This window comes from Pleurodeles waltl, chromosome 10 (genome assembly GCF_031143425.1).
Source record: "Pleurodeles waltl isolate 20211129_DDA chromosome 10, aPleWal1.hap1.20221129, whole genome shotgun sequence".
Taxonomy (NCBI): domain Eukaryota; kingdom Metazoa; phylum Chordata; class Amphibia; order Caudata; family Salamandridae; genus Pleurodeles; species Pleurodeles waltl.
The window spans coordinates 134,560,298-134,584,327 of NC_090449.1; the positions used below are offsets into that span (position 1 = coordinate 134,560,298).

The following is a 24,030-nucleotide window of genomic DNA, read 5'->3' on the forward strand; positions in this document are numbered from 1 at the left end:
AAGACAACGTTTTTGTCGGTGGTGCGCTCGTAGATGATTTCTCCATCGACGGTCCCAACAACAGTTTCTTAACTTTATAAGAAACTTAGGGGATGGTGTGGGGGCTCTGATCTTGATTTTATTGGTTTCTCTGAGAAAACAGCCTATCTTCTATGCTTCTGAGAGAATTGTTTTTTCTTTAGAAGACACGTGGCAAGTCTTTTTTTTTAACTTTTTGGGGGGTTCATGAGGTGAACAAACTTCTGGCCTCTTCCCTTTCTGAACCCTCTTCGTAGATGAGGACAAGTCCTTACTGTCTTCCCCAGAAACAGCATCCTCCTTGGCTTTATGCTTTTGAAGCCACTGTAATAATCTCTTCTCTCTGTTTTTGTGGAAAAAGTACAGCAGTTCTTACAGTGCTTCACCTTATGAGATATGCAGTCCTTGTGCTGGTCCTCAGAGTGTAGCCACTTTTTCCCTCAGGTTCCAAATGGTCTGAAAATACCTTTTAAGCCAGTTCTGACATTGCAGAGTTAGATTTGTTCAGCGGATTCCTTGTTGTATAAAGCCCTTAGAGCTGACACTGTGGGCGGCCAGCTGCAGGATTGGTGGCATGGGAGGGGGACCTGGGCACGTCCTTGGGGGATGCAGATTGGACACTTGCCTGCACACTCATCCTCATAGCGTAGTGCAATCCCCGCTTTAAACTGGTACATTATAAGTTCCTGCAGCACACTTACCTTACCCCCATAACTCATCAGATATCACAACCCTACTCCGATAGTTGCCACAGATGTGGGCTCTTTTTCTTCACCTGGCCTGGAGCTGTAGAGCAGCACATGACTCCTGGGACCGGGTGGTGGGTGACCTCCTGGGGATAACCTGGATACAGGTGTTGGTGATCCCACAACGATGTTTGTTGAGAGACTTTTGTAGGCCTAAAGGTCACAAGATAGCCTATAAATTCTTACAGCTGGTACTGGTTCTTGCCAGACACAGGGTGGCCATCACCTAGATGAGACAAAGTGCTCCGGAAATAGTCCATTGGCACACATGTAGCTGAATGGTCGTTAGCAGAAGAGGCCCAAATGAAGCTTAGTAGTAGATAGGAAAAAGCAGAGGAGAATATTGTTGTGTGGCGAGAGCTAGGAGACAGGCTTTTATCCCCTGGGTCTGCACGGAACATTGAAAACAATCAAGGCCACAAATAAGGGCTCGCCTTTCAGTGGGATCTCTGGGCGGGGTGTGGGTGAGTGTTTGTCATCAAATGGCATGCTCTTGTGATTGGTTTGTGCTTGCTCATCTTGAAATGGGGTGTTGCCCCCTTGACTGCTTCCTGCATTCTGTTTGATATCTATGTTGCTGCAATGTTTAAAATTGAAAAAAAAACAAAAAAAAGATTTGTTCAGCATATGGTAGTTGGTGATATTAGACCTATATATATTCTCTCAAAACACTCATTGGTAGGTTGAACTGAGCAGGGCTCAGGGAAGGCTCCCTCACACGTGAAGGAGAAAATCGGAGAGACAGAAGCCTCGAGGGGAGTGTTCTAGAGGGTGCTGCAACCTGATTGGTTGAGGTTTGGCCTCTTTTAATTGACAGAGATATTTTATTAAAGTGAAGGCCTTATGGCCTTCCCAAGCTATGTTTAATATTACACTACCTTTCTAATTGTACTGTGGGACTCCCACCTTGACGACGGGGAATGATTCAAGCATGAGAATTTATGAAAGATCTATATTGGAGAACTTTGGGTTAGCCATCCAAGTAGTACATGGTGGGGTTGGGGTGGATTTGTATTGTCTTGGAGACTTAAAATCTTTTCTATGTGCTCCTAGCACTTCCTTCCAAAGGGAATGTGTGACAGAGAGGCATCTGACCACAACCCACTCAGCACAAAACCAAACAGTTCCTGCATACTTCATGGAGACCGCTCAGAGTATAATGCCAATAAAGCAAGATGTTGCAGAACTCAATGTCCCAATGAGTCTCCGAAAGGGACACCCCCAATTCCCTGTTTCAGAATTTCAAGCCAATAAGCATCTTATTGAGTATGAGAGCATCCTCTGGTCATAAACACAAATGAGCCCAGTGTTACATGTGTTTCACTAATCGTGGCCTATAAACGGTGTTGCAGAATGATGGGGTGGGCATTAGAATAGAGGTTGGGCGTACATCTATGGGCAGGGTCGGCTAAGCAAATCCCATCACCATAAAGTTTGTAAACTATGGTCTCAGGGCAAAATGCTGCACAATGAGCTCCACAGTCAAGAAGATATCAGAAGGAGAAGAAAGATAAGGTGGTGGTGAGGAGACGATATAAGACCTGTTACTCGTGCAGTTCAATATTCATGAGCCATGAGGGGGATGGAAGTTACTGTTATCTTAGAAACTGCTGGGCCTGTGAATCTATTCATGTCAGTGTCTGAGATACATAGCCTAGGAGCACACTGCCTCTCGTCTATAAGCTTTGGAATATCTTGGGCACTGGGGAAGGGCGAGGGTTAAGTAAACAAGGTATCTTAATTTATGGATTGTCCACCTCAGGAAGGATTCTTGACCCTGGTTTGGTGGGTATCCTAATGTCCGTGAAATAAATCTCCCCTAAGTAGTCTGCTTACCAGTAGCTACCTTTTTTCTCCTTGCCTCTGACAGACTCTTTAAGTTATAACCCAGCATGTGGGCAAGCAATATACCAACACACTTCGTTTTAGATTCCACCAAAGCGAACATTCATATAGGGAATGCTCCTTGACCTAGCCCACCAGGTGTCTCGGGCCACGGCACAAGTCTCGAGGAAACAGACACACCCTCTCAGGTGCCTAAGTGCTAATAGCTACTTATTTTGGCCATTTAACCCATATGTTGAGGGGAATACGTCAATTTCCTATCAATGGGTAGCTCATGTATATATGATGTAGGGCAGCCTCTCCACATCAAGGCTCAGATAGGGGTCCCATAGTGTTTGACCTGTCAGCCTAAGGGTAGTCTTCCCCCAATCTTTTTGCTAGCTTGCTTCATACTTTTGCTGTATATTTCTGTTGACTTTAGGACTTTGATCACTTTACCACTACCAACCAATGCTCAAGTGTATGTGCTTCTCCCCTAAATATGGTAACTTTGGGGTATCCATAACTGGCATATTTAATTTACATGTAAGTCCCTTGTAAAGTGGTATACCATATACCCAGGGCGTGTAAATTAAATGCTACTAGTGCACTGATTGTGCCACCCACTAAAGTTGTCTTTCAAAACCTGTCTCAGGCCTACTATTGCAGGGCCTGTGTGTGCAGTTTACTGCTGCCTCTACTTGGTATTTAAAACCTCTTGCCAAGCCTTAAACTCCCCTTTCTATTACATATAAGTCTCCCCTAAGGTAGGTCCTAGTTAGTTCATAGGGCAGGGTGCTATGTAACTAAATGCAGGGACATGAACTTTTAAGCTTTATATGCCCTGGTAGTGAAAAACTCAGAAATTCGTCTTTCTCTATTGTGAGGCCTACTCCTCTCATAGGCCAGCATTGGGTAATTCCTTAATACACTTTAAAGCTGCAATTCCTGATCAGAAAGGAATAGCTGCATCATGTTTCATATCATTGCAATTGTAATGATAAACCCTCTTTACCGGTAAAGTCGGATTTAACATTACTATTTTAGAAATGCCACTTGTAGAAAGTAGGCATTTCTCTGCTCTTATAGCTCTGTGTGCCTGCAGCCTGTCCTCAATACAGTCAGGGTTGTGAAACAGCTACATTTTGTGCACTTTCTCTAGACAGCCACAAACATGAGAATGTTAGGTGTAACTGAGCATTCATCTGCATTCTGATAGGCCTTCCTGGGCAGGAAGAGTAGAGGTGGAGCTAGCATTTGCACCTGAATATGGAGTGCATGTCCCCACACAAAGGGCTGATTACCCCCTACTGATAGTCTGGAGCCAACGCTAGGACGAAAAAACCTCTGTGCACTTCAAAGACCCTTGTTTGAAGTCGCCACCAATTCAAAGACACATTTGGGTATAAGAACTTAGTCTCTGACCCTATCAAATCAGTACACTACTGGACCTGTGAAAAACTGCCAGGAATAGTGATTGTTGTGCTACCAGGAATGTCACTCTGCTGGACTGCTTTCCCAGGAAGGACTGCTTTCTGCTCTGTTGTTACCCTGTGGATCTCTGCCCTACTGAGGAAGGATTGAACACTTCTAAATTTGAACCCAGAGTGACTCCAAGGGCTGGTTGGCTTGCCCTCTGTGCTCCTGCAGTACCAGGGACATCAAAGACTGCCTGTAACCAGCACCTGCGCTCGGTCTGCTGTAAGTCCTGCTCTGCCAAGTAGTGCCAATCCAGTCCTGGGCCCTTGGAAGTTAGTTTCTGTGCTGTACCTATAAAAAAAATCAATGCATTTATGTCACTGCGCTGATTGGAACTGGTGCATTCTCCCTTTGGCGCTAACGCATCCAGTGCTGTGGGCACTGCATTGCAGATGACGTGATGCATTGTCCTCGGATTCTGACGCATCTCGGACTTTACACAGCTAGGTGCTGATGCATCACTCCAGCTCAGTGGCTCAAAGAAGATGCTTCAGCCTCAACGCCCAACAGTACTCGATCGTCGATGCATCCTCGTAGCTGCACAGGTTGCAACCGACGCATCACCTATATCGAGCCGGCTCCCAGTTAACCCACCCCCTTCATCGCAAGGTATCTGCGTGGCTCGACGATGATGCATCTATCCGATTGTGCAGATGAGAAAAAACAAGTTACTGACTTGTACACTGTGGTTCTCCAGTATAGATAGTTTTCGTAGATTCACATGTTCGAATCTTCCACATCGTCATAGTGGGAGCCTCACGGTATTTAGAAAACAAGCAGTACCATCTAAGTACGTTAAAAGACATTCAAAGTTTAGGAGCACCACTTTTATACCTCATTGATATATATATATTTATTATACTCGTGCGTGAAATCTGAGGTATGGTGCCTCTGTTGGGGAAGAGTGTTTCAGGGTCTTCTCTCTTGACTGGCTGAAGTTTGGGTCTATTAAAAAAATCTGAATTGGTTAACAATGTCAATTGCTTTCTCTATGTCCTTTAACCCCTTCTGTGCCGTGGAAGTAATGGCTACGTCCAACGGCACAGTGCTCATGTACCGAGGACGTAACCATAACGTCCTCGGCACTGAGCTCAGAGGGAGCGCTAGCTCTCCCTTTGTGGGCTTCCCTCCCACCCCCCCAAGGCGGGATGGAAGGGGAAGTGAGTCGCTCCCCTGGGAGGAAAATTTTATTTATACCATTTCGGCAGATCGGCCGATTTTTGATAGGCTAATCTGTCCCCAAGGGGGGCAGCAACCACTAGGCACCGGGGATTTGTTTTTGCGCCAATTTCATGCAAGGAGAGCGAGCCCTTAGGCAAGGGTCTCTCCCCTGGGGGGCAAATTGTATTTGGACCATTTCTGCCCCCCTTAGGGCCAGACCGGCTAATTTTTGTTAGGCCAATCTGCCCCCAAGGGCAGAAACCACTAGGCACCGGGGATTTTTTTTCCCCCACCAATTTCACGCAAGGGGAACGACCCCTTAGGCAAGGGTGGGGGGGTGGTGGTATTTATTTTTGGTCATTTCTGCTCCCCTTGGGGGTAGATCGGCGTATTTCTATTAGGCCGATCTGCCCCCGGAGGGAGAAATCACTTAGGCACCAAGGATTGGTGTGTGTGTATGTGTGTGTTTTCTTTAGGGAGGCAGCCCCTTGGGTAAGGGTCACTCCCCATGGGGGCACATTACTGTTGGCCCCTTGGGGGCTGATTGGCCTATTTTTGGAAGGGGGAAGAAAGCTCACCAGAGACCAGGGAAGTTTTTTTTTCCAAAATAAGAGGGTGGGGGTATGGCCATACCCATACCCCACATAAATGGGGCCAAGTTTGTTCTGTCCACCCCCGATCCACACCCCTGTGGGGGGGGCAGAAAGTCTACTAGATGCCAGGGAATTTAAAAAAAGATATATATATAAAACAGTCTTTCAGCTCTGCCCCGCACTCTAAAACATCTTATCCCACAGCAAGCAAGAAGATATTTGATTATTTTGGGTTCTGGTTTTACATTTGGGCCATGAGAGCTTGGCTAACTCTCAAAATCGTCCCATTTCGAATGGTGAGGGCTGCACTTTATGGACTTTGGGACGCTGCCATGTAGAAAAATCTACAAGACCTAGACACATCGGAAAACAAAACATCTGGATGATTCCAGGGTGGTGTGTTTCACATGCACCCGCACCATTTTCGTACCCACAATGCCCTGCAAACCTACAACTTTGCTGGAAATCACACATTTTCCCGTGTTTTTTTAGATTCAACCTTCCGGAATCTGCAGGAATCCACAAACTTCCTACCACCCAGCATTGTCTCATCTATACCAATAAGAATGCTGCTGCACTTGTCAGCCTAATAATGTTTTTTTGCAAACTGCCCTTTTGGACCCCCCTTTGGTTCCCCTTCAATATCAACATGTTTTTGGCTCTTCCCTTTCACAAGCACTTGGCCCTCCTACACAAATGAGGTATCATTTTTACAGGGAGACTGAGGGGAACGTTGGGTGGTATGAAATTTGTCCCAGTGTGGTGATTCCACACAGAAATGTGGGAGAAATGTGATTTTGTAGCTAAATTCGAGGTTTGCTGAGGCTTCTGGATAAGAAAACATTGGGGATCCACGCAAGTCACACCTCCCTGGACTCCCTCAGGTGTCTAGTTTTCAGAAATGTCTGGGTTTGGTAGGTTTCCCTGGATGGATGTTGAGCCCAGGACCAAAAACGCAGGTGCCCCCGCAAAAACAGGTAGTTTTGTATTTGATCATTTTGATGTATCCAGATAGTGTTTTGGGGCATTTCCTTTCGCAGGCAGTAGGCCTACCCACAAAAGTGAGGTACCATTTTTATCGGGAGACCTGGGGGGGGGAACGCTGGGTGGAAGGAAATTTGTGGCTCCTCTCTGATTCCAGAACTTTCTATCACCGAAATGAGAGGAAAAGGTGTTTTTTTGGCCAAATTTTGAGGTTTGCAAAGGATTCTGGGTAACAGAACCTGGTCAGAGCCCCTCAAGTCACCCCATCTTGGATTCCCCTAGGTGTCTAGTTTTCAAAACTGTGCAAGTTTTGCTAGGTTTCCCTAGGTGCCGGGTGAGCTAGAGGCCAAAATCCACAGCTAGGCGCTTTGCAAAAAACAGCTCTGTTTTTTACTGAATTCTAAGCATTAATTTTGGTTTATTCTTCACAAATGTATAATTCAACTTATTGGATTCTTGTCCGCTTGTCTTGTTTTACTCATAAAAATTTAATCTATTTTTCTTACGCTGTGTGGAGTACTTTTGTTGTGTTTTCATTGTGCTACTCCTCTGTGTGTTTTGCACAAATACTTTACACATTGCCTCTTTAGATAACCCTGCCTGCTCTGTGCCAAACTGCCAGAGGGTGCGCACAAGTTATCTCTAAGTGTGTATCTAGCTTACCCTGACTAGAAGTGGTGGTTCCTGGTTGTACAGGGTGGATTCTCTGACAATCAGAAACCCCAGTTCTAACACATAGGGCTTCATTAACGAGGCCCTTGAGCCATATTTACAACACTTTCGTGGCTTAACGCCGCCTTGTAAATACAGCCCCTTCACACGCATCACTTAGCATGGATGGGTGTGCAATGAGTGTTGCAGTGGGAGATTCACTGAAACACCCATTGCATTTTGACACTACCCCAGATTTACGAGAAATTGTAAACCTGAGGAAGTGCCAAAAACTAATGCCACCCCACAGGTGGAGTTAGCATGGTGCTAGGAGAAGAAACACTTTTATTTCTCCTCGTTTTTGCTTTTTCTATGTGTTCCGTATTCTGCAGCACACATAGAAAGAGAAAAAGCCATGAAAGATTGTTTATGTGCGGGAAGGTGTCCCTTCCTGCAAACAAACAATCATTAAATAATGATGATTTGCTACTTCTAAGTGTGCTGCAGAATGCAGCACACATTGAACTAGCAAATCGCCATTATTGATTGTTGATGTGCAGGAAGGGACACCTCCCCAAACATAAACAATCTTTCATGGCTAGGGGAGGCACAGGGGTGCATTGTATTTTTGTAAATACGGCGCAACCCTGCATTTCAAAAGTGACGCAGTGGGGTGCTGTCAATTTTGGCGCAGCGCCCACCACTTCCTCGTAAATGAGGCCCATAGTGTTTAGACACACAGGAGACTCATATCCCTGGAACATGGTGATAGCCCCTGACCAAGTTCCCAACAGAAAACACCCCAGAACTTGAAGAAAATCCATTTAACATCCTCCTGTCTCAAGTGAATGGTAAGCCTTTTTTGAGAGACCCCAAATCTGCAAAGTAAGCATCCACTAACCATTTCCCCTACACCCCTATCATCCATAACGTGGACATACAGGAAGTACAGACAGCCCCAACTGGGTCACAGGCGCCATTCGCTGCTATACCGGGACTGCCTGGCAGCTCAGCATTTCTCCTCTGCAATGAGTGGTCTGTTCCGCGAAGCTGAAAAATGACTCCCCCCTTCCTCTCTTTTTCTAGGTCTGCTGCAATCTACTTCACCCCCCATTCTGTTTTAATGAGACCTTTCCTTATTTATCGCTTTCTCTCTCTGGATTTTAGTCGCTCCTAATTAGAATGCTTTTCTGTGAGGTGATGGCGGACACATCTTTGAGTATGAGGATGGTGTAGCCATCACAGGTGATGCCCACTTTTTTTCACGCTGCTGCCATTATCTTTCTTTCTGTTGAAAGTGGTGATGTCTATTGGACTAAGGCACAGGTGCCAAAGTTCGATGGGTTATGGTGAGTTCAGTGTCTTTTCTCTCACCTGACTGGAACAGTAAGCTTAACAACCTCCCTCTGTCGTTTTGTTTAGCTCCTCAGGGCAATCCTAATATACCAACATTATTGAACTGAGAGAAGTTCTTCAAATCTTACTCATGTCCCTGCCAAATGATGTTTTCTTCTTTCAAGACAATGTTAGCCTGTTTCAAGAACTCTAAATCTTCTGTGTGGATTTTCTTAGATTTTTACCAAGGAAGATACACCTTTTAGGTGGACGTTTACATCTTTTTTGACTTTCTGATGTTCATGTTCAGCTCTTTCTTCAAAGAGCAGGACTCCATCTAATGCCTCAAAAAATGTCTCTATAAAAGGCTTTGTCATAGCGCCATCACTTACTTCAGCACTTGAGAATGATAGGCTGGAAATGGGGGAATATGGTTGTTTCCACTCCTTTGTATATCTGCTTTCTCCGAGGACCATTTTCCACTGCTACAGGACGTGGTTAGTGCTCACCACTGGAATGAGGACAAGCGAGTAAGGCAACCACACCAGGAATCTGTCATTGAACCGCTTAAATGTTTGCTTTTGTTTGACCACTCAGGCATTGCCTTGATGATCTCCACAAATTCTTCACACATCTGCTGAAGGGAGGTCGATGACACTGATGCAATGGTCACTACTGCTTTTGCACGGTCAGGCATGTCTGAGTGTTGAAGGACGCCCTGCTCTGGAGTCAAGCCGTCACTCATTACTGAGGGTAGGCACTCATTCCACATGGAGGTTATAAGACTCTCACTATGTGTCTTAGAATTGAGGCTGTGCTAGGCTAAACTTTCTTTAGTTCTAATATTCTCTCGGGCCCTGACAACTACATTGGCCAGCTTCACTCAGGCCAATGGACTGCTCATGGCCCCTCACACCAAGGTATCGCGTCCAGCTTTGTTTCAGTGTGGACAGAGGTCCAATTTTGTCTGCCTCTGTGTCACATTCAGGCAGTCTCCCACAATGCTATTGGGAGCTTCTATTCAGTCTTAGGTCTAAAGGCCTCTGCTACGGAAAATTGTCTAAAACACTGCTGGCCCAGGAGCCTCTACAACAAACATTTGTGCATGTTGCACTTTATTTAGGAGGGCATGCCCTCTCAGCGCTGCACCCACTGTGGCAGATAGGAGCATCTTCTCCGTTCTCAGCACCTCAGTGTATCCCGTAGGAACGGCCATCTTGAGGGACACGCAGTCTAGACACTGGGAGTTATCTAGTGCTCCTGGTAAGACCCCTTTTATTGATAATCCAGTTAATGGACGCCAACACCTGAAGCATCTCCCAGGGGTCACCTGCCTACCACTGGATTGCTTCAAAGCTGATGCTGGTCTTTCGTACCTTTTATTGTTCACCGACAGCACCACAGCAGCCAAGCTGGAATCAAACCTCATGTCAAGGGCTCTCCAGGTCTTCAAGACATCGAGCTCCTATCTCTCTAGCGTTGATTGCACAGTGGACACCACCTTAAGGCTACAGCTCATGTTGATGGCCAAGGCCTTTGTAGCCCAAAGTAGAGTTCCAGGGACATCTGCCATGCTGATCACTCTCCCTTGTACCGCACTGTTTATGTTGGACCATAAGGCCTCCATGTGACAAGCACAAACAGATGACAGAGGTATGCTGGCGTGGAAGCCAGCATGGAAGAACCACACAGATGTCTTACCTCTCTGCAATCTTGCCCCCCCCAATTGCATATTGTTTTTACTGTTCCTGGAGAGGAAGCAGAAGATCCTACTGTGATATTTTGTTAGTGTCTGAATTCCACTGAGCAGACAGTCAAGATTTCGGTTTTCAGTTCTGTCGAGCCTAGACTGCCTGTTATAGTCACAACTCTGTGATGGGTTAGATCATGCATGTGTTAACTGGGTGGTGAGTTTTCCCTGGCTAATGGGCCAGGTGCTTTGGTTGATATGGAGGTCAATGAAAAATGAGCAATATATTTTATGGATTACATTGTGAAGGCATTTGTATTTTGTTCTGATTGACATCCTTCATGATAGCACTATTTTTGGCCTATCAATACATTTTCTATCTAAAAGAGTGATCCTAAATTTAGATGACAAATTATTTTGAATTGGTGCATGTGTGAGGATAATTACACTAAATATTATGGAAATATCAGTGCCTTAGACTTTTTTTACTTGTAATTTATGCATATTGACTTGATCATTTGACATCATTAACAAAGGAAAAACCAAGGCGGTATTTTATTAAAAAGGTTTATCCTAATTACAGGCATAACCTCACTGGGACGTTTCCGGTCTAGTGGAGATGGCTAAATCCTTTCATTAAATATCTATGGATTGTAATTTTGTAAATAAAGATCTGCAATTAGGACTGTTGCATTGCTCCATGTACAAAATGAGTTGCCCTGGTAGGTAGGTAATGTAATGTGAGGGGTTGAGTTACACTATCATACTGTGTTTAATGTCATAGGATGGCTATGTGCTAGAATGAACAGGTTGTAGTGCTGCCAGGTCACTTAAGGTCAGTAGAAAAATGTGTTTACATTCTGTATTGTCCAATGATTGGATGACATTGCCCAGAACTTCAACACTTTCTACCAACACTAAAAAATGTGGCAACAACAATGGAGTGTGAAAGGGGCATAGCCACTGCAGTGCACATATAAATCAAATGTATCCCCAGTGTATCAAACAGCCATGTTACCTCTTGTAATCAGATCCAATCAGACTGGTCCCATTCACAGCAAGGATTCGGTCTCCAACGGAGAGTCGCCCATCTGAGGCTGCTGGGCTATCTGCGATCAATGTTCTGATGTAGATGCCAGGAGTGTTCAGGGTAGTGTGCTGTAAAAGACCACCACAAAGCACAAAAGCAGTAAAATGCTTGCTTAACTGCATGCACATCTGGAATCAAGTATAAGTCTACTATTAAGGCAAAGGATGACACATTTCAATGTCCTTAAATGATTTGCAAAATGCATAAACCGTTGTTAACAAGGACAGAAGTGCCAAAAATGCATTACATCGGGACTGGTGGGTTGTACAGTGAGGTAAGGTCCCTACTGTAGAAAGCGGTTCTTGAGACTCCTTCCGCATGAGAGAAGACAAAATTAAATTTTACCATCAACACACTGGGAGAGGATGTCTTTATTGTTTTAAAATTGCTCCCCTCTGCAGTAAACATATTCCTGAAATGCCAAGATTGACTGTCCTGCACATTTAGGTGGGAAACTGTGATGTAAGTGCAAATCTAAGGAACACACTGGCTAAGATTTTTGTAACTTTCATTTTGCACATTTGACATAATTTATTAACAAGGGAAATGCCCAGACAGTATTTTCTCAAAACGTTGATCATACTTATAGGCAGGACCTCACTAGGACATTTCTGGCTTGGCAGAGATGTATAAGTACAATCATTCAATATATAAGTGTTATCATCTTTTAATCAAAGATTTATAATAAGAACTTTCTTTTTTTTCCTTTTTTTTTTTGTGTCCCTATAAAGCCCACCTTTCAAAACGAGGGTCATCCTGTGCCCCTCAATACAGAGGGACACATTTAGTCTTCACCTTTCACGGTCACGGTGGATGTCCAAACCAGCCTGTCGGTACATGCCTATGGAGCAACCGTGCTTATGGTGTTGACCTCCTGGAACCAGAGAGCCAATAATCATCGGACTGTAACGGGGGAAAGCAACCACTTTGCGGAAAATGTTCCCATATAGCCCAGCAATCATCTCTTTTACTAAGTGGTGCACTGCCCTCCAACCCGCATAAGTAGTTCACCGATGCCAACCAATCAGATACTAATGGGGGTAAAGACTAAATCCACCTAAAACATATTTGCCTTCTAGCCAATAGATCGGTATAAAGATCACATGCCTGTAGGCTCTGGGGAGCTTTAGGTCCCAGGTTATACCAGGTGCCACCGCAAAAATCACTAGCGAGAGAGTTACCTCTAACTCTACACCTACAATTTGTTTAAGTAACCTTTCTATGCTAGCCCAGAACCCACTTGGGCTCGCACAACTCCAAAACATCTGGATATCATCTGCGTTAGCTTCCCCACAACGTGGACAGTTTCTCTCTGACTTCCCCAACGCTGACAACTTCTGGGCAGACCAATAGGCCCTATGCAATGTAAACAAATGTTTTTTCTTCAACGCGACCGAACTGGTGGGCGACCAAAGCGTAGCGCAAGAAACTTCCCAAAACTTAGCCACATCGATAGCTGGTAGAGCCGCTCCCCATTTCTTCTCAGCTAAAGACGAACTTGCCTCTGAGGTGTCAAGTGGCGCCTGGTACCAAACAGAAATGTCTTTATGAACTGAAACCTGGACTAGTTTTCCCTCCCATACGTTCCTCATCTCCCCCTCATCTTGAAGGGCAGCAGCCCAACTAGCTAGCTGGTAATACTTGAACTTCGAGATCTTACACTCAGTGAGTTCTTGGAGCCTGCCCCAAGACACCAGCCTCGAGTGTCCCAAGATTTGTCCCCACCGTTCCACCCCCTTCAATGGGAACGCCAATTTGTCAGTGAAAAATTTGCGGGTGCCAGGTGAGTTCCAAACCGGAGCCAGGGAACTATATTACCTAATTTCTAATGCCTGTCAGACCAGCCACCACACTCTGGCTGCCACTTTAAGGATCTTCAGGTGGATCTTTTTGAAATATTTAGGATGACCAAACTTGTACAGGAAATGCCTACCGGCCTCTAACAGTTCCTGGATCATTGCACCCCAGGAACCTGTATACTCCGAACTGTTGGGTAGCAATATCCGCACATGCTTCAGATGAAAAGCTAAATAATACTTTAAAAAAAATCTGGAGCTCCAATAACCCCTTTTTCGTTTGTTCCTACATAGCTTCTGCAAAGCAATTCTGACCCCCGAGATGACCACACAAACAAGGTTAAGTCAGCCTGTATCTTCCTAAACCAAGACTTCTTAAATTCCAAAGGAATTGTATCAAACAGAAACGTAAACTTTGGGAGGATAATCATTTAAGTATGTTGACTCTCCCGATCAATGACAGAGGCAGGCCCGCCCATGTTTTAAGCAGAGTGCGGGTTTCCATACAGGCCTAATCAAAATTGATCTTAGCTAGTTCTTCGAGACCGGGGGTAACTAGAATCCCCAAATACCTAATTTGTTGTTTAACAAGAGGACTATTGTAGGTGGTGTTCCATTGTTTTCCCCGTATTTACAGAGTAACCCGATACCCTCCCAAAATCCTCTAAACGTTGTATAATTCTCGGAAAAACCTGGGTCAAATCACCTGTGTAGATCATAAGATCGTCGGCATATAGAGCAACCTTCCTTGCCCAACCTTGCATTGGAAGGAAGGAATCTGATTGTTGGCCCTAATTATAGCTGCCAAGGGCTCAATATTTAAGTCAAAAAGAAGGGGCGACAGCGGACATCCCCGACGCGTACCGCTCTCGATTTTCAAACTCGAGGATATTTTGTCGTTAACCAGGATGCTAGCAACTGAGGCTTTATAAATAGCATGAATCACTCTAATGAATTTTGGATCGAAATTATATTTCTCCAGAACCAGTTGTAAAAAACGCCAGTTCACCCGATCAAAAGCTTTAGCAGCATCGAAAGTGAGGACCGTCAGAGGAACTCTACCTAGAGTCGCCAGGTCCACTGCAGCTAGTAAATCATGAGTTAACTCATGTTGATGTCTGCCCCTGTGAACCCTTTCTGGTCCACATGGATCAACCTACTAATTGACTCCTGGAGCCTTGTAGCTAAGACATGAGTATAGAGTTTATAGTCTGAATTCAACAAGGATATCAGCCTATATGAACTACATATTGCCGGATCTTTCCCGGGCTTTAAGAGAAGGCAAATCACAGCCTCATCCCACGACTTCGGCATATCCGCACCTTCTTGTAAGAGAAAATTAAACACCTCCACTAGTATTGGCACTAACTCCTCACACAGTGCGGAGTATAGCTCATTTGGCAGACCATCCAGACCAGAGGCCTTCCCCTTTTTTAAATGATGTATGGCTGCCTTTACCTCTCCGGGATCTATCTTCCTCACCAATTGTAACTGATCCACTTCCGTTAACTGGGGGACATGAAACCCCTCCAGATATCCTCTGCCAGCTATTTCTGACAAAAGAAGATAATCTGTGTAGAGGTCCTGAAAGAACGCTACGAAGGCCTCCTCTATCTCGGATGCTGCTGTACTTAAGACTCCGGTGGACTCTGATTTAATGGACGCAATATAGTTATTAGAGCGGTCTGATTTAGTTTTCCAGCCCAAAAGCCGACCACAGACGTCCCCATACTCGTAATGTGCGTACCGGCTACTATCCCAACTCCTTCTATCTTTCCTCTCGAGAAATAGATGCATATCTGTTTTAGCTATGTCTAATTGGGCCTCCAGAGTGACTAGCTGACTTTCCTCGCCTGGGAGAGTATTAAAAGCCGCCTCCTGCAGAGAGGCTACCTGTGATTCAAGTTGCTTTAGCTGGTTCTTTTCCTCTCTACATTTAAAGGTAGCCAAACTGAGAAGCCTCCCTCTAATAAATGCTTTATAAACGTCGCACAAAGTCTGCAAGGTGGTTGAGCCATAATTAATCTCGAAGAATTCTTTAGTGTCCCTTCTCAAGCCCTCAACCAACAACTCATCCAAAAACAAGGGCTCGATTGAATGTCCACGTAGGGGTGAATGGTTGACCGTTGAGGGAGACATGCAATTTTACTGCAGAATGGTCTGATAAATGGGCCGGGCATGGCCAACATATCTCACCGCATCCCTTAAGTTATTCTGTATTAGAAAGAAATCTATCCTGGAGCGATGGCCATACTTTTTATTATTAAACGTGAACTTTAAGCCACCTCCACCCTTCTGATGCCAAATATCGCTCAAACCCAGGTCTGCCATTGCCTGTTTTATACAGGAACGAGTTTTAGAATAATTTACAGACGGTCTTGAGGTGGACTTATCTGACACTGGATCCAATAAAACATTAAAATCTGCACCTACTATAATCGGGTGTTTTGCTACTAATAAATGACTATACAATTCCTGAAAAGGTGCAGGGTCGTCAACATTAGGCCCATAATACCCTACTATCGTAAGGCAGGTGCCAAGCAGCTCCACCACAATGATCAACCACCTCCCCTTGGGGTCTCTTGTAATATTTGCCACGTTAACCCTTACAGATTTCTTTATGAGAATCGCCACCCCTTTCACGGCACAAGGCTGATTAGTACATGCGTTGAAGCCCACCCAGCTCTGACCTCTAAGACAATCATTCCACTCAGACTGCTTTAAATGGGTCTCCTGTAAAATGATCACTTCCTCATTTGTCCTTTTTTAGAAACTCAAACATTTTCCGCCTCCTCCCTTTCACCCGTAATCCATTGATATTCCATGAAAGAAATTTCGTCAAGGCCCTCTTGTCGCTAACCATTATCTAAGAGACCGTTGACATGGGAAAGACCAGAATATAGATTGGCTGTCAGACCCTTACCTAAATTACCTACCACATGCCTGAGGACATACATGTACCCAATTTTTGTTTTTTCTCCCCTTGTTCCCCACCAAGTGCCAGGAACCCGCCATCCAGTGCCCGACCCTTAAACCTCCCCCCTTAACCCAATTTGGGAGTGCAATATCATGGCACCCCAGAGACTAGGAGCTAAGAGAGCAGTGCGGCGGCGCTTCCCAAAACAGTAGTCAACAGAAACTCCACTGGCTGATATCCCTACCGACCAGACAGGTTTAAATTTATAGTGACAGTGTTAATGCCAAAAGGAGTACTCATGTACATAGTAGGAGTGTTGCAGCCGATGATAAATCGAACATAGATAGTTTTACAAACTACCCCCTGCTACCTGAGATTTATCGCTACGAAATAATTCAGAATTATAGCCACCGCTCTACCCCCCCTTGCCCGCCCCCTCCCCTATCCATTAGCCCCTCCTTGATTTTTTAGGAATTCCAGAAAGTTAGTTGCATCATGAACGTTCTGAAAGACTTTTGCCTGGCCTTTATGTAAGACTTTTAGTTTAGCAAGTTGTACGATGCCTGCCGGTACCCCCAGCCTTTTGAAACTGTCTATAAGACCAACAAACATGCGCCGCCGGTGCGCAGCCGCGGCCGACATATCTGAAAAAACTCGAAAAGTGAACTTGTCATCGGACTTAAACTCCGTCATTGTTCTGGCTTGAGAAAGAATTTGCTCCTTGATTCGGAAGTCTCTGAAGTGCACCAAAATAGTACGTGGATATTTAGAGTTAACAGAGCGGGTAAAGGGCACTCTATGGTCCCTCATGATGGAAAGGTCCCCTCCAGCTCTATCTCTATCCGGGAGAACGACTTTATTGATAAGGTCCGAGATGACGTTGATCACCGATGAGGCTGCTTCAATCCCCTCTGGCACCCCCACAAATCTGAGATTTGAACGTCTAGACCTGTTCTCTGCTTCGTTCAGCTTTAACTGGAGATCCTCCAGTTCAGATTGATTCCGAGATGTTGTTGATTCAGTACGATTCTCAACATCTTCCAGGTCGGAGATCCGCTGCTCCATCTGCGAGACTCAAGAGGAGAGGTGGGTTAAGTGTGTATTCAGTTGTGAAAGCTGATCTTTCGTCTCCCTGCGGGTCTCCTCCTGCGAGAGTTTTATAGCTCAGAGCTCTATCAATATCTGTCTCATCAACTCCTCCACTGTTGACGAACCTTTTGTCCCGCTTGCCATATGGGCTGAAATTAAAAGATTGGGAGAAGAACCGGGAGGGTGTGACAGAGTGATTGTATTGATGTTGGTTCCGGATGCATCGGGAACTTCGGCGCATGGCCCTTCCTGCGAAGGACTTGGAGCCAAAATGAAAGGTTTGCCAATACTTAGCAGATTTCTTCGCTGAAAAACGTTCCCCTCTCCCCCCTCCTTCTTTTGCCCCCTTCGTGCCTAACATAGGTATAGCTTTAAAGCTACTGGTGGAAGTTGAGAACAAAGGATAAGCAGGCTTCTTTGGTTGATCCGTGTTGGGTTGGCGGTGAGTTGCGAGATGGTCAGAGGTAAGGTTGCCTGGTGGCGCTGGATAAGTTGATTCCGATGAAGAGTCAATAACAACGCCTCCCGGGTGGGTAGAGGAAGATTGAGAAAGTACTTTAGAAGATGACTCCATTAAGGATGACGGACACTCAGCCGGCAGGTGAGCAGGCTCCCTGATATTAAGCCCTGAGATAGCAGTAGGACCTGAAGAAAATAAAGAGAGATCCTGCATCTGAGGAGCTGGGCTTAAGGGGTCAGCAGAGTCATGCTGGCTGGAGCTTAGCCTGAACCTCCCAGAGGCTAAGGACATGGTCTCGGATTTAGATCCTTTCAGAAACTTGCCAATTGGCCGTGACTTAGACCCAGCGTTGCACGTTTCATTGTGAGGGACAACAGAATTATGACAAGACAATTGTAAAGGAAATTCTTTATTAACCGCAGAACCTGAAAGCGGGGGAGTGCAAACAGATCAGGAGGGGGGGAGCGGGCTAAGGGGTACGGAGGGGCCACTAGTCACATCCACTGAAGTATGCGCTACCTACGCACCCTTATAGAAGATCAAGACATAGTTTAAACGGAATCAGTCAAATTGGCGAGACCCTATAGCTCCCGCACATTGCTGACGATTTAGCCTTAAGTTTAGAGTCTTAAGATCATACAGGCGAAAGCTAGTTTGACATTTCCAGCATGCCCTCCACATTGAACAGAAATTCAACTCCAGTCCCCCATCCTGCCACACTTCCCCAGCCTTTCAAACTGTCACTGTATACTTATCTATGTTTCTGCAGGCTGCACTGTATTCTGTCCGCTCCTCGTTTCTCTCCCTCCATCAGTGACCCTTCAGCACAGAAAGAAGACCTGCCACGTTCTCCGTTCCCCCAGTAGCTGAAGGGGAGCCTTGTGTCTGCTACCAATGTCGCTGTATCAGCCGAGAGGAGCACGCGTCCTCTTAGACCGACTTCTCCATGTGCTGGCTCCTCGGTGACCTGGGGGGAGAGGTGGGGAGGGGGTGGGGAGGAGGTTTGATGTGCCCAGTGTCCTTCAAACAGCTGTAGGAGCAAGGGACTCCTGGCGACGAACGTGGTGCGAGTCGCACGTTCCAGCACACCTGCAGGCTCCAGCAGCTGTACTCGCGGGCACCGCAAAGCGAGTCCTCTGCACGGCATTGTGAAGCTTTGCCACTCGGTGCCACACTACAGTCAGTGGCCGCCACGTTACCAAGCCACTATCCCCAAACGAAGGTGGGCAGGGATTCCACAGCCCGTCCTGCCACCATACACTGCTCCCTCACTTCTCGCTCAGGCGTGGAGCTTGACGGGAGCTCCGACCGACTCCTCCTAGCGTACTGAAGAGTTGGTTTTGAGGGTCCATATGAACTTTCTTGTGGCTTCCATTACAAATTTAGCTGACTATGACAAAGGCTCTTCCTTGTTTACATAGAAATCAAGACACATTATCTATAATGTGAATCCTACGCTCTATTCCTTAGGCTTTCTCTTAAGTGCGGACGCTAAAAAGATGGATCAACATGATGTCAACTTTTGGCAGCACACGATTGATACCATGTATGACCCATCCTTTATTTAATTTCTTGGTCCCTTATACCTTCCGATACCCACTCCTGCCCCCTACTCACCCTCCAGAAATCCCTAGTTGGCGCCTCCCAATAATAAGACCTTGAAAGGTAGCTGTAGGTTACATTCAGCAAATTGGAAAGAGGCAAAGAACTAAGGGGCATATTTATACTCTGTTTGCACCAGATTTGTGTCATTTATTTTACGCAAATCCAGAGCAAACTTAACTCCATATTTATATGTTGGCGCTAGGCATGTCTAGCACCAAAATATTGGAGTTAAAGTAATTTTTTGCCTGCAGAAAATTACCTTGCATCAATGAGATACAAGGTAGGCATTCACGGGCAAAAAATGACTCTAAGGCGCTAGCACCTTATTTATCCTCCCGTTCAAAAATCATGCATGGGGAGGAGGAGGGGTAAAAAAAATGGCACAAAGCTTGCTTTGCACCAATTTTTACCGCCTGGGTCAGGGGAGGCGTTAGGGGGCCTGTGGGCCTATTTCCATGGTGGAACACCATGGATTAAGCCCACAGGTGCCTGCCCTGGGGCACTCTCACCCACACCAGAGGGACAGCGGAGGATGGGGGACCCCATCCCAGGTAAGTATAGGTAAGTTATTTTTTTTTTTTTTAAGTGCCATTGGGGGCCCTGAAATGGGCCCCCCTAAGTGGCACTGAGTGCAACGGCCATGCCCGGGGGACCCTGATCTGCTGTGCTATCCATTGGGGGTGGGTGGGCATGACTTCTGTCTTTCATAAGACAGTAGTCATGTGGTATGGATGGTTTTGCATCAGAAAATGACTCTAGGCAGGTTAGTGTATTTTTTTTTTTTATTCTAACCTGCCTTACATCATTTTTTGTGGCAAAACCCCCTTCTTCGATACCGCTGTCCCCACCAAACTAACGTCATTTTTTCAACATTAGCCTACCCTTTGCACCGCCTTGCACCATTCCTTAAATATGGTGCTCGGCTGCTTCACAGAAGTGGTGCAAGCCGGTGCTAAACTTTTTAGTGCAAAACCTCGTTATTGCAGTTTTGCACCAAAAAGTATAAATCCGGGTCTACAACTAATGGACTCACCATGAAGGTATATTTTTTGTACTTTTACTTCTATTTCTTTTTTTAGTTTCCTCATTTGTGAAACAATATTGACACGCTGTGTAAAGCTCTAGGCCTTACCAAATGTATTATGTGCAAGAAGCCATAATAATGTATCTTACTGGCGTTGACTCTTAACTAAAGAACCCGGCCTTATTTTGCATGTGTAGTATTCCCGATAATAGGCTACAGTCCGTGTCTGTGACCAACATGTAAATTGTGCTGTCAAACATTAGTTCTCATGGGTTCCTGCCATGCCTAAGATTTTGCGTTATCCACATGAGATACATTTACATACAGTGAATTTAAATAATAACCATTTGCAAAGTCAGCGGTTCTCCGGAAAATATGATACAGCACCACACCACTTTGGGGATCACTAAGGCAAAAAAATACATTATCTCTTGTAAATGTTATTTGATATTGTGCAACACAAAGGGTCTCATTTTATGTATCCCACAAATCGAACGCCTTCTGAGTTTTAGAAAAGTACCATACACCTTCAGTTTTACCTGGACAAGTATAGTCTGGAAAAACTTGACGAAATCTGGATTGAAAGTCGAAAACATGCAGTAATTTGGTGATGCCACATTATGCCCCATTCTGGCACTCGGAATGATGCTGTAATATCCCACCTGGTAAATTCCGCCGCCGGCGGTATCAGTATTTAACAAGTGCGATATTGCTGCATCGTGCAATCACTGAAAATGAGAACCGTAGAGCACAATGCGGGACACTCCCCTTCTCCTTGTTCTCCTCTAGAATCACTCCTCTGTTTACGCACATGGCACCCAAACTGAAAGGCGGAACTACGATCCTTCATTATCTAGTCCTACTTTCAGGGAAATTACAGTTTGATCATGGAGTGATGAAGGACCTTACTTTTGGAGTCCTTTTTGGTAGGGATCTGTATGCTGTTCTTGTAAGGAGTGTGGATCCTGGAAGAGTACCCCAGGGCAGATGAGCATGAATTCCTTCCTCGGTAAACACTTTCTTTAAGCCACATTCTCCATGGATATACAGAAGTTAGCGACATTCAGATGAGCTTTAGCTGTTTATGATCCCGTTTTGTTTGATAGCCAAATTTGAAACTTAGCAGTTATGGCCTCTGGGGACACAATGAGAGTGTCCATGTCAGAGCAGAGGTAGATGCATCCTTTCTTTGGTCTGGCTAGCAGAATTTGCAGTTCTAGGAAACACACACATAGAAAGGGACAGTAAGTCAGCCCTCCTCAGGCACTGATTGTCACTGATCATCTACACCCGCTCAGCTCTGGTGGAGTGTGACTTTTTCATAATTTACTTTCTAAGATGTTAGTGGCGTTTGCTTTTTATTCCTGATGGCCTCAATAAAGTAAGTCACATTGACATGTAAAACTTACATGTATATATTAAAGTTTGATCTAATCCAAACCAAGACGCTGTCCAAAAAAGGGATCATATGGCCACGAAAAATGGTGTGTAACTGTGTATATGCGCAGATGTATACACATAAAATAGACAAAACAAACTGATGTTCTTAATTGCTTGTGCCACGCATTCTCTCTATCACTAATGCCAACCACCCTGGTTTTGTTTACCAATCATTCTTTCAAAACAAACCCCTACCTATGAGCACATATACCACCAAAACACCTGCTCTCACAGCACACTTTTCAATATTCTGAATATTTGTAATATAACCGTGCCTTTTGAACATGGCTTATTTTTGTATATATTGTTATGTGATATGTTATTTAAAAAGCACAATGCACAGCAGAGCTCATGGCGGTGAAACTGATAACACATCCTTGGGAAAAATTGTCTGCACACATGACAAGAAGGAATGTGGATAAATAAAACCGCCTGGAGAAGCTTAAAGGCCACTTTATACAGCCAAGGTGTAAGTTGTTTCCTGAACGAGGTGTGGGACTATTGTGCCCTGAGCGCCGTAAAATGCGAAAGGTTTCATTCTTTGGCACAGACCACAGAAAAAGCTCTCAGTGCCAAGGTAGAAGTCTTGACTTTGGGCATCAAAAATACATTTCTGCCCCTAGGACGTAAGGATTGGGGTTGGGGAATGAGATCAAAATCTATCTGCTAGGAAAGGTGGAGCCTGTCCAGGGAGATGGAAACTGACTTGAATAGTATTCTGTATTCCAATAGAAACCAGTGAAAGAAAAGAGAGCAGGAGAAATGTAATCTTTGTATGGACAAGCAAACTCCAAACTGGATACCCCGTTTTGCAGTCTTTTGAGGAGTGTCTTCGAAGGGCCAAGCAACAGGAGTTGACACCAGTGTAACTTTCCCATTGTGTGAGTAATAAGCATGTGTTACTGCTGTCCACGTATTACTAAAGTGTGTGAACATATTTTCCATATCTTCCTCTTTCCACTGTAAATTAACAAACTTACCCCAACTTGAACGTACATTTATATATACTTTACCTCAAAAACATATTTTAAAATCTATAGGAATACAATGCTGACATAACAATATATGTTGCCTTTCTCTCCATTAATAGGCAAGTTCCCATACAGACATTAAAAGGTAGACCTAGTGGTTCTGTCAAAGCTTGTTTAAAGTATCTTTATAGAAAGGACACAGGGGGCTACCTCTAGAGGGAATACAATTGTAGACACTGACAGACTACTTCTACTAGGAAAGCAGCACACTCTTTTCACAGCAGACTATAATGTAACCCTTGATGAAAGCTTTGCTGTGAAACCTCCTGATGGCTCTGGCATAAGAGCTGCATGTGGCCTAGATCTGTCAATCATTATCTACATGTTTGTCGTTGTTTTGTATTTAGGACTCCACTGTTCCTTGCATGTAGCATATATTCATTGCATGTAGCATATATTCCATCTTTTGCAATCCACCCTTTGAGACATAACAAAAGCCCTGCTATGAGCAAAGCGGTATCAAACAATGTGGGCATTTTACTGATCTTAATTGCTTTTGTGTGATATAACCTAAAACTGCTAATCACTAAGCATAACAAATCTTTCAGAACCGGTATTTAGTAAACAACAGTGTGTGTGGTTATCAAATCTACTTACCAAACCATCAATAAGTCCCATGCCGAGTCCGATGGGCCCCTTTTCCAACTCCACAACAAAAACGTAACAGAAGTCCTCTGTGTCTGAGCTAAGGCTGGAAGAAGCCGGGGTGGGGTAATCGAAGGGAATTGGCGAGCTCCCTGATGGTGCAAACCAGGCGTTCAAAGAAAGAAGGAATGTATTACAAACTTATACTTTAAATATTTCCTCCCTTCTCCAGGGTTTATGATTGTACCAACATCTGATAAATACATAATGCTAAGCTATCAAAATGTCTCCTGCAGTAAACTGTTTTTACTCCAATGGTCCAGAGAGTGACAGCCCCCATTCATACAGCACCCTCAAAATATCATCCTGAGAAGCTTCTAAAACTTTGGTCCCTGACCTTGAGGCATAAAGAAACAATAAAGTATTTCAGATATTTCTTTACAAATACAACCTCACCATCCCTCAGGATAACGTCAACACCAATGACACAAAGGAAAATGCACGACACGGGA

At 44.8% G+C, this 24,030-nt stretch overlaps 1 protein-coding gene across 2 annotated transcripts in view; it reads right to left on the minus strand.

Moving 5' to 3' along the window:
- The window catches only part of RADIL (Rap associating with DIL domain), a 427,719-nt gene that overhangs the window by 8,290 nt on the left and 395,399 nt on the right, over nucleotides 1–24,030 (minus strand). For both annotated transcript variants that reach the window (XM_069209977.1, XM_069209976.1), the window contains 2 exons: nucleotides 23,531–23,670; nucleotides 11,500–11,639 (listed from right to left, as the gene is read on the minus strand). In XM_069209977.1, the coding sequence (XP_069066078.1) occupies nucleotides 11,500–11,639; nucleotides 23,531–23,670 (280 nt within the window). The remainder of the gene's footprint in view (nucleotides 1–11,499; nucleotides 11,640–23,530; nucleotides 23,671–24,030) is intronic.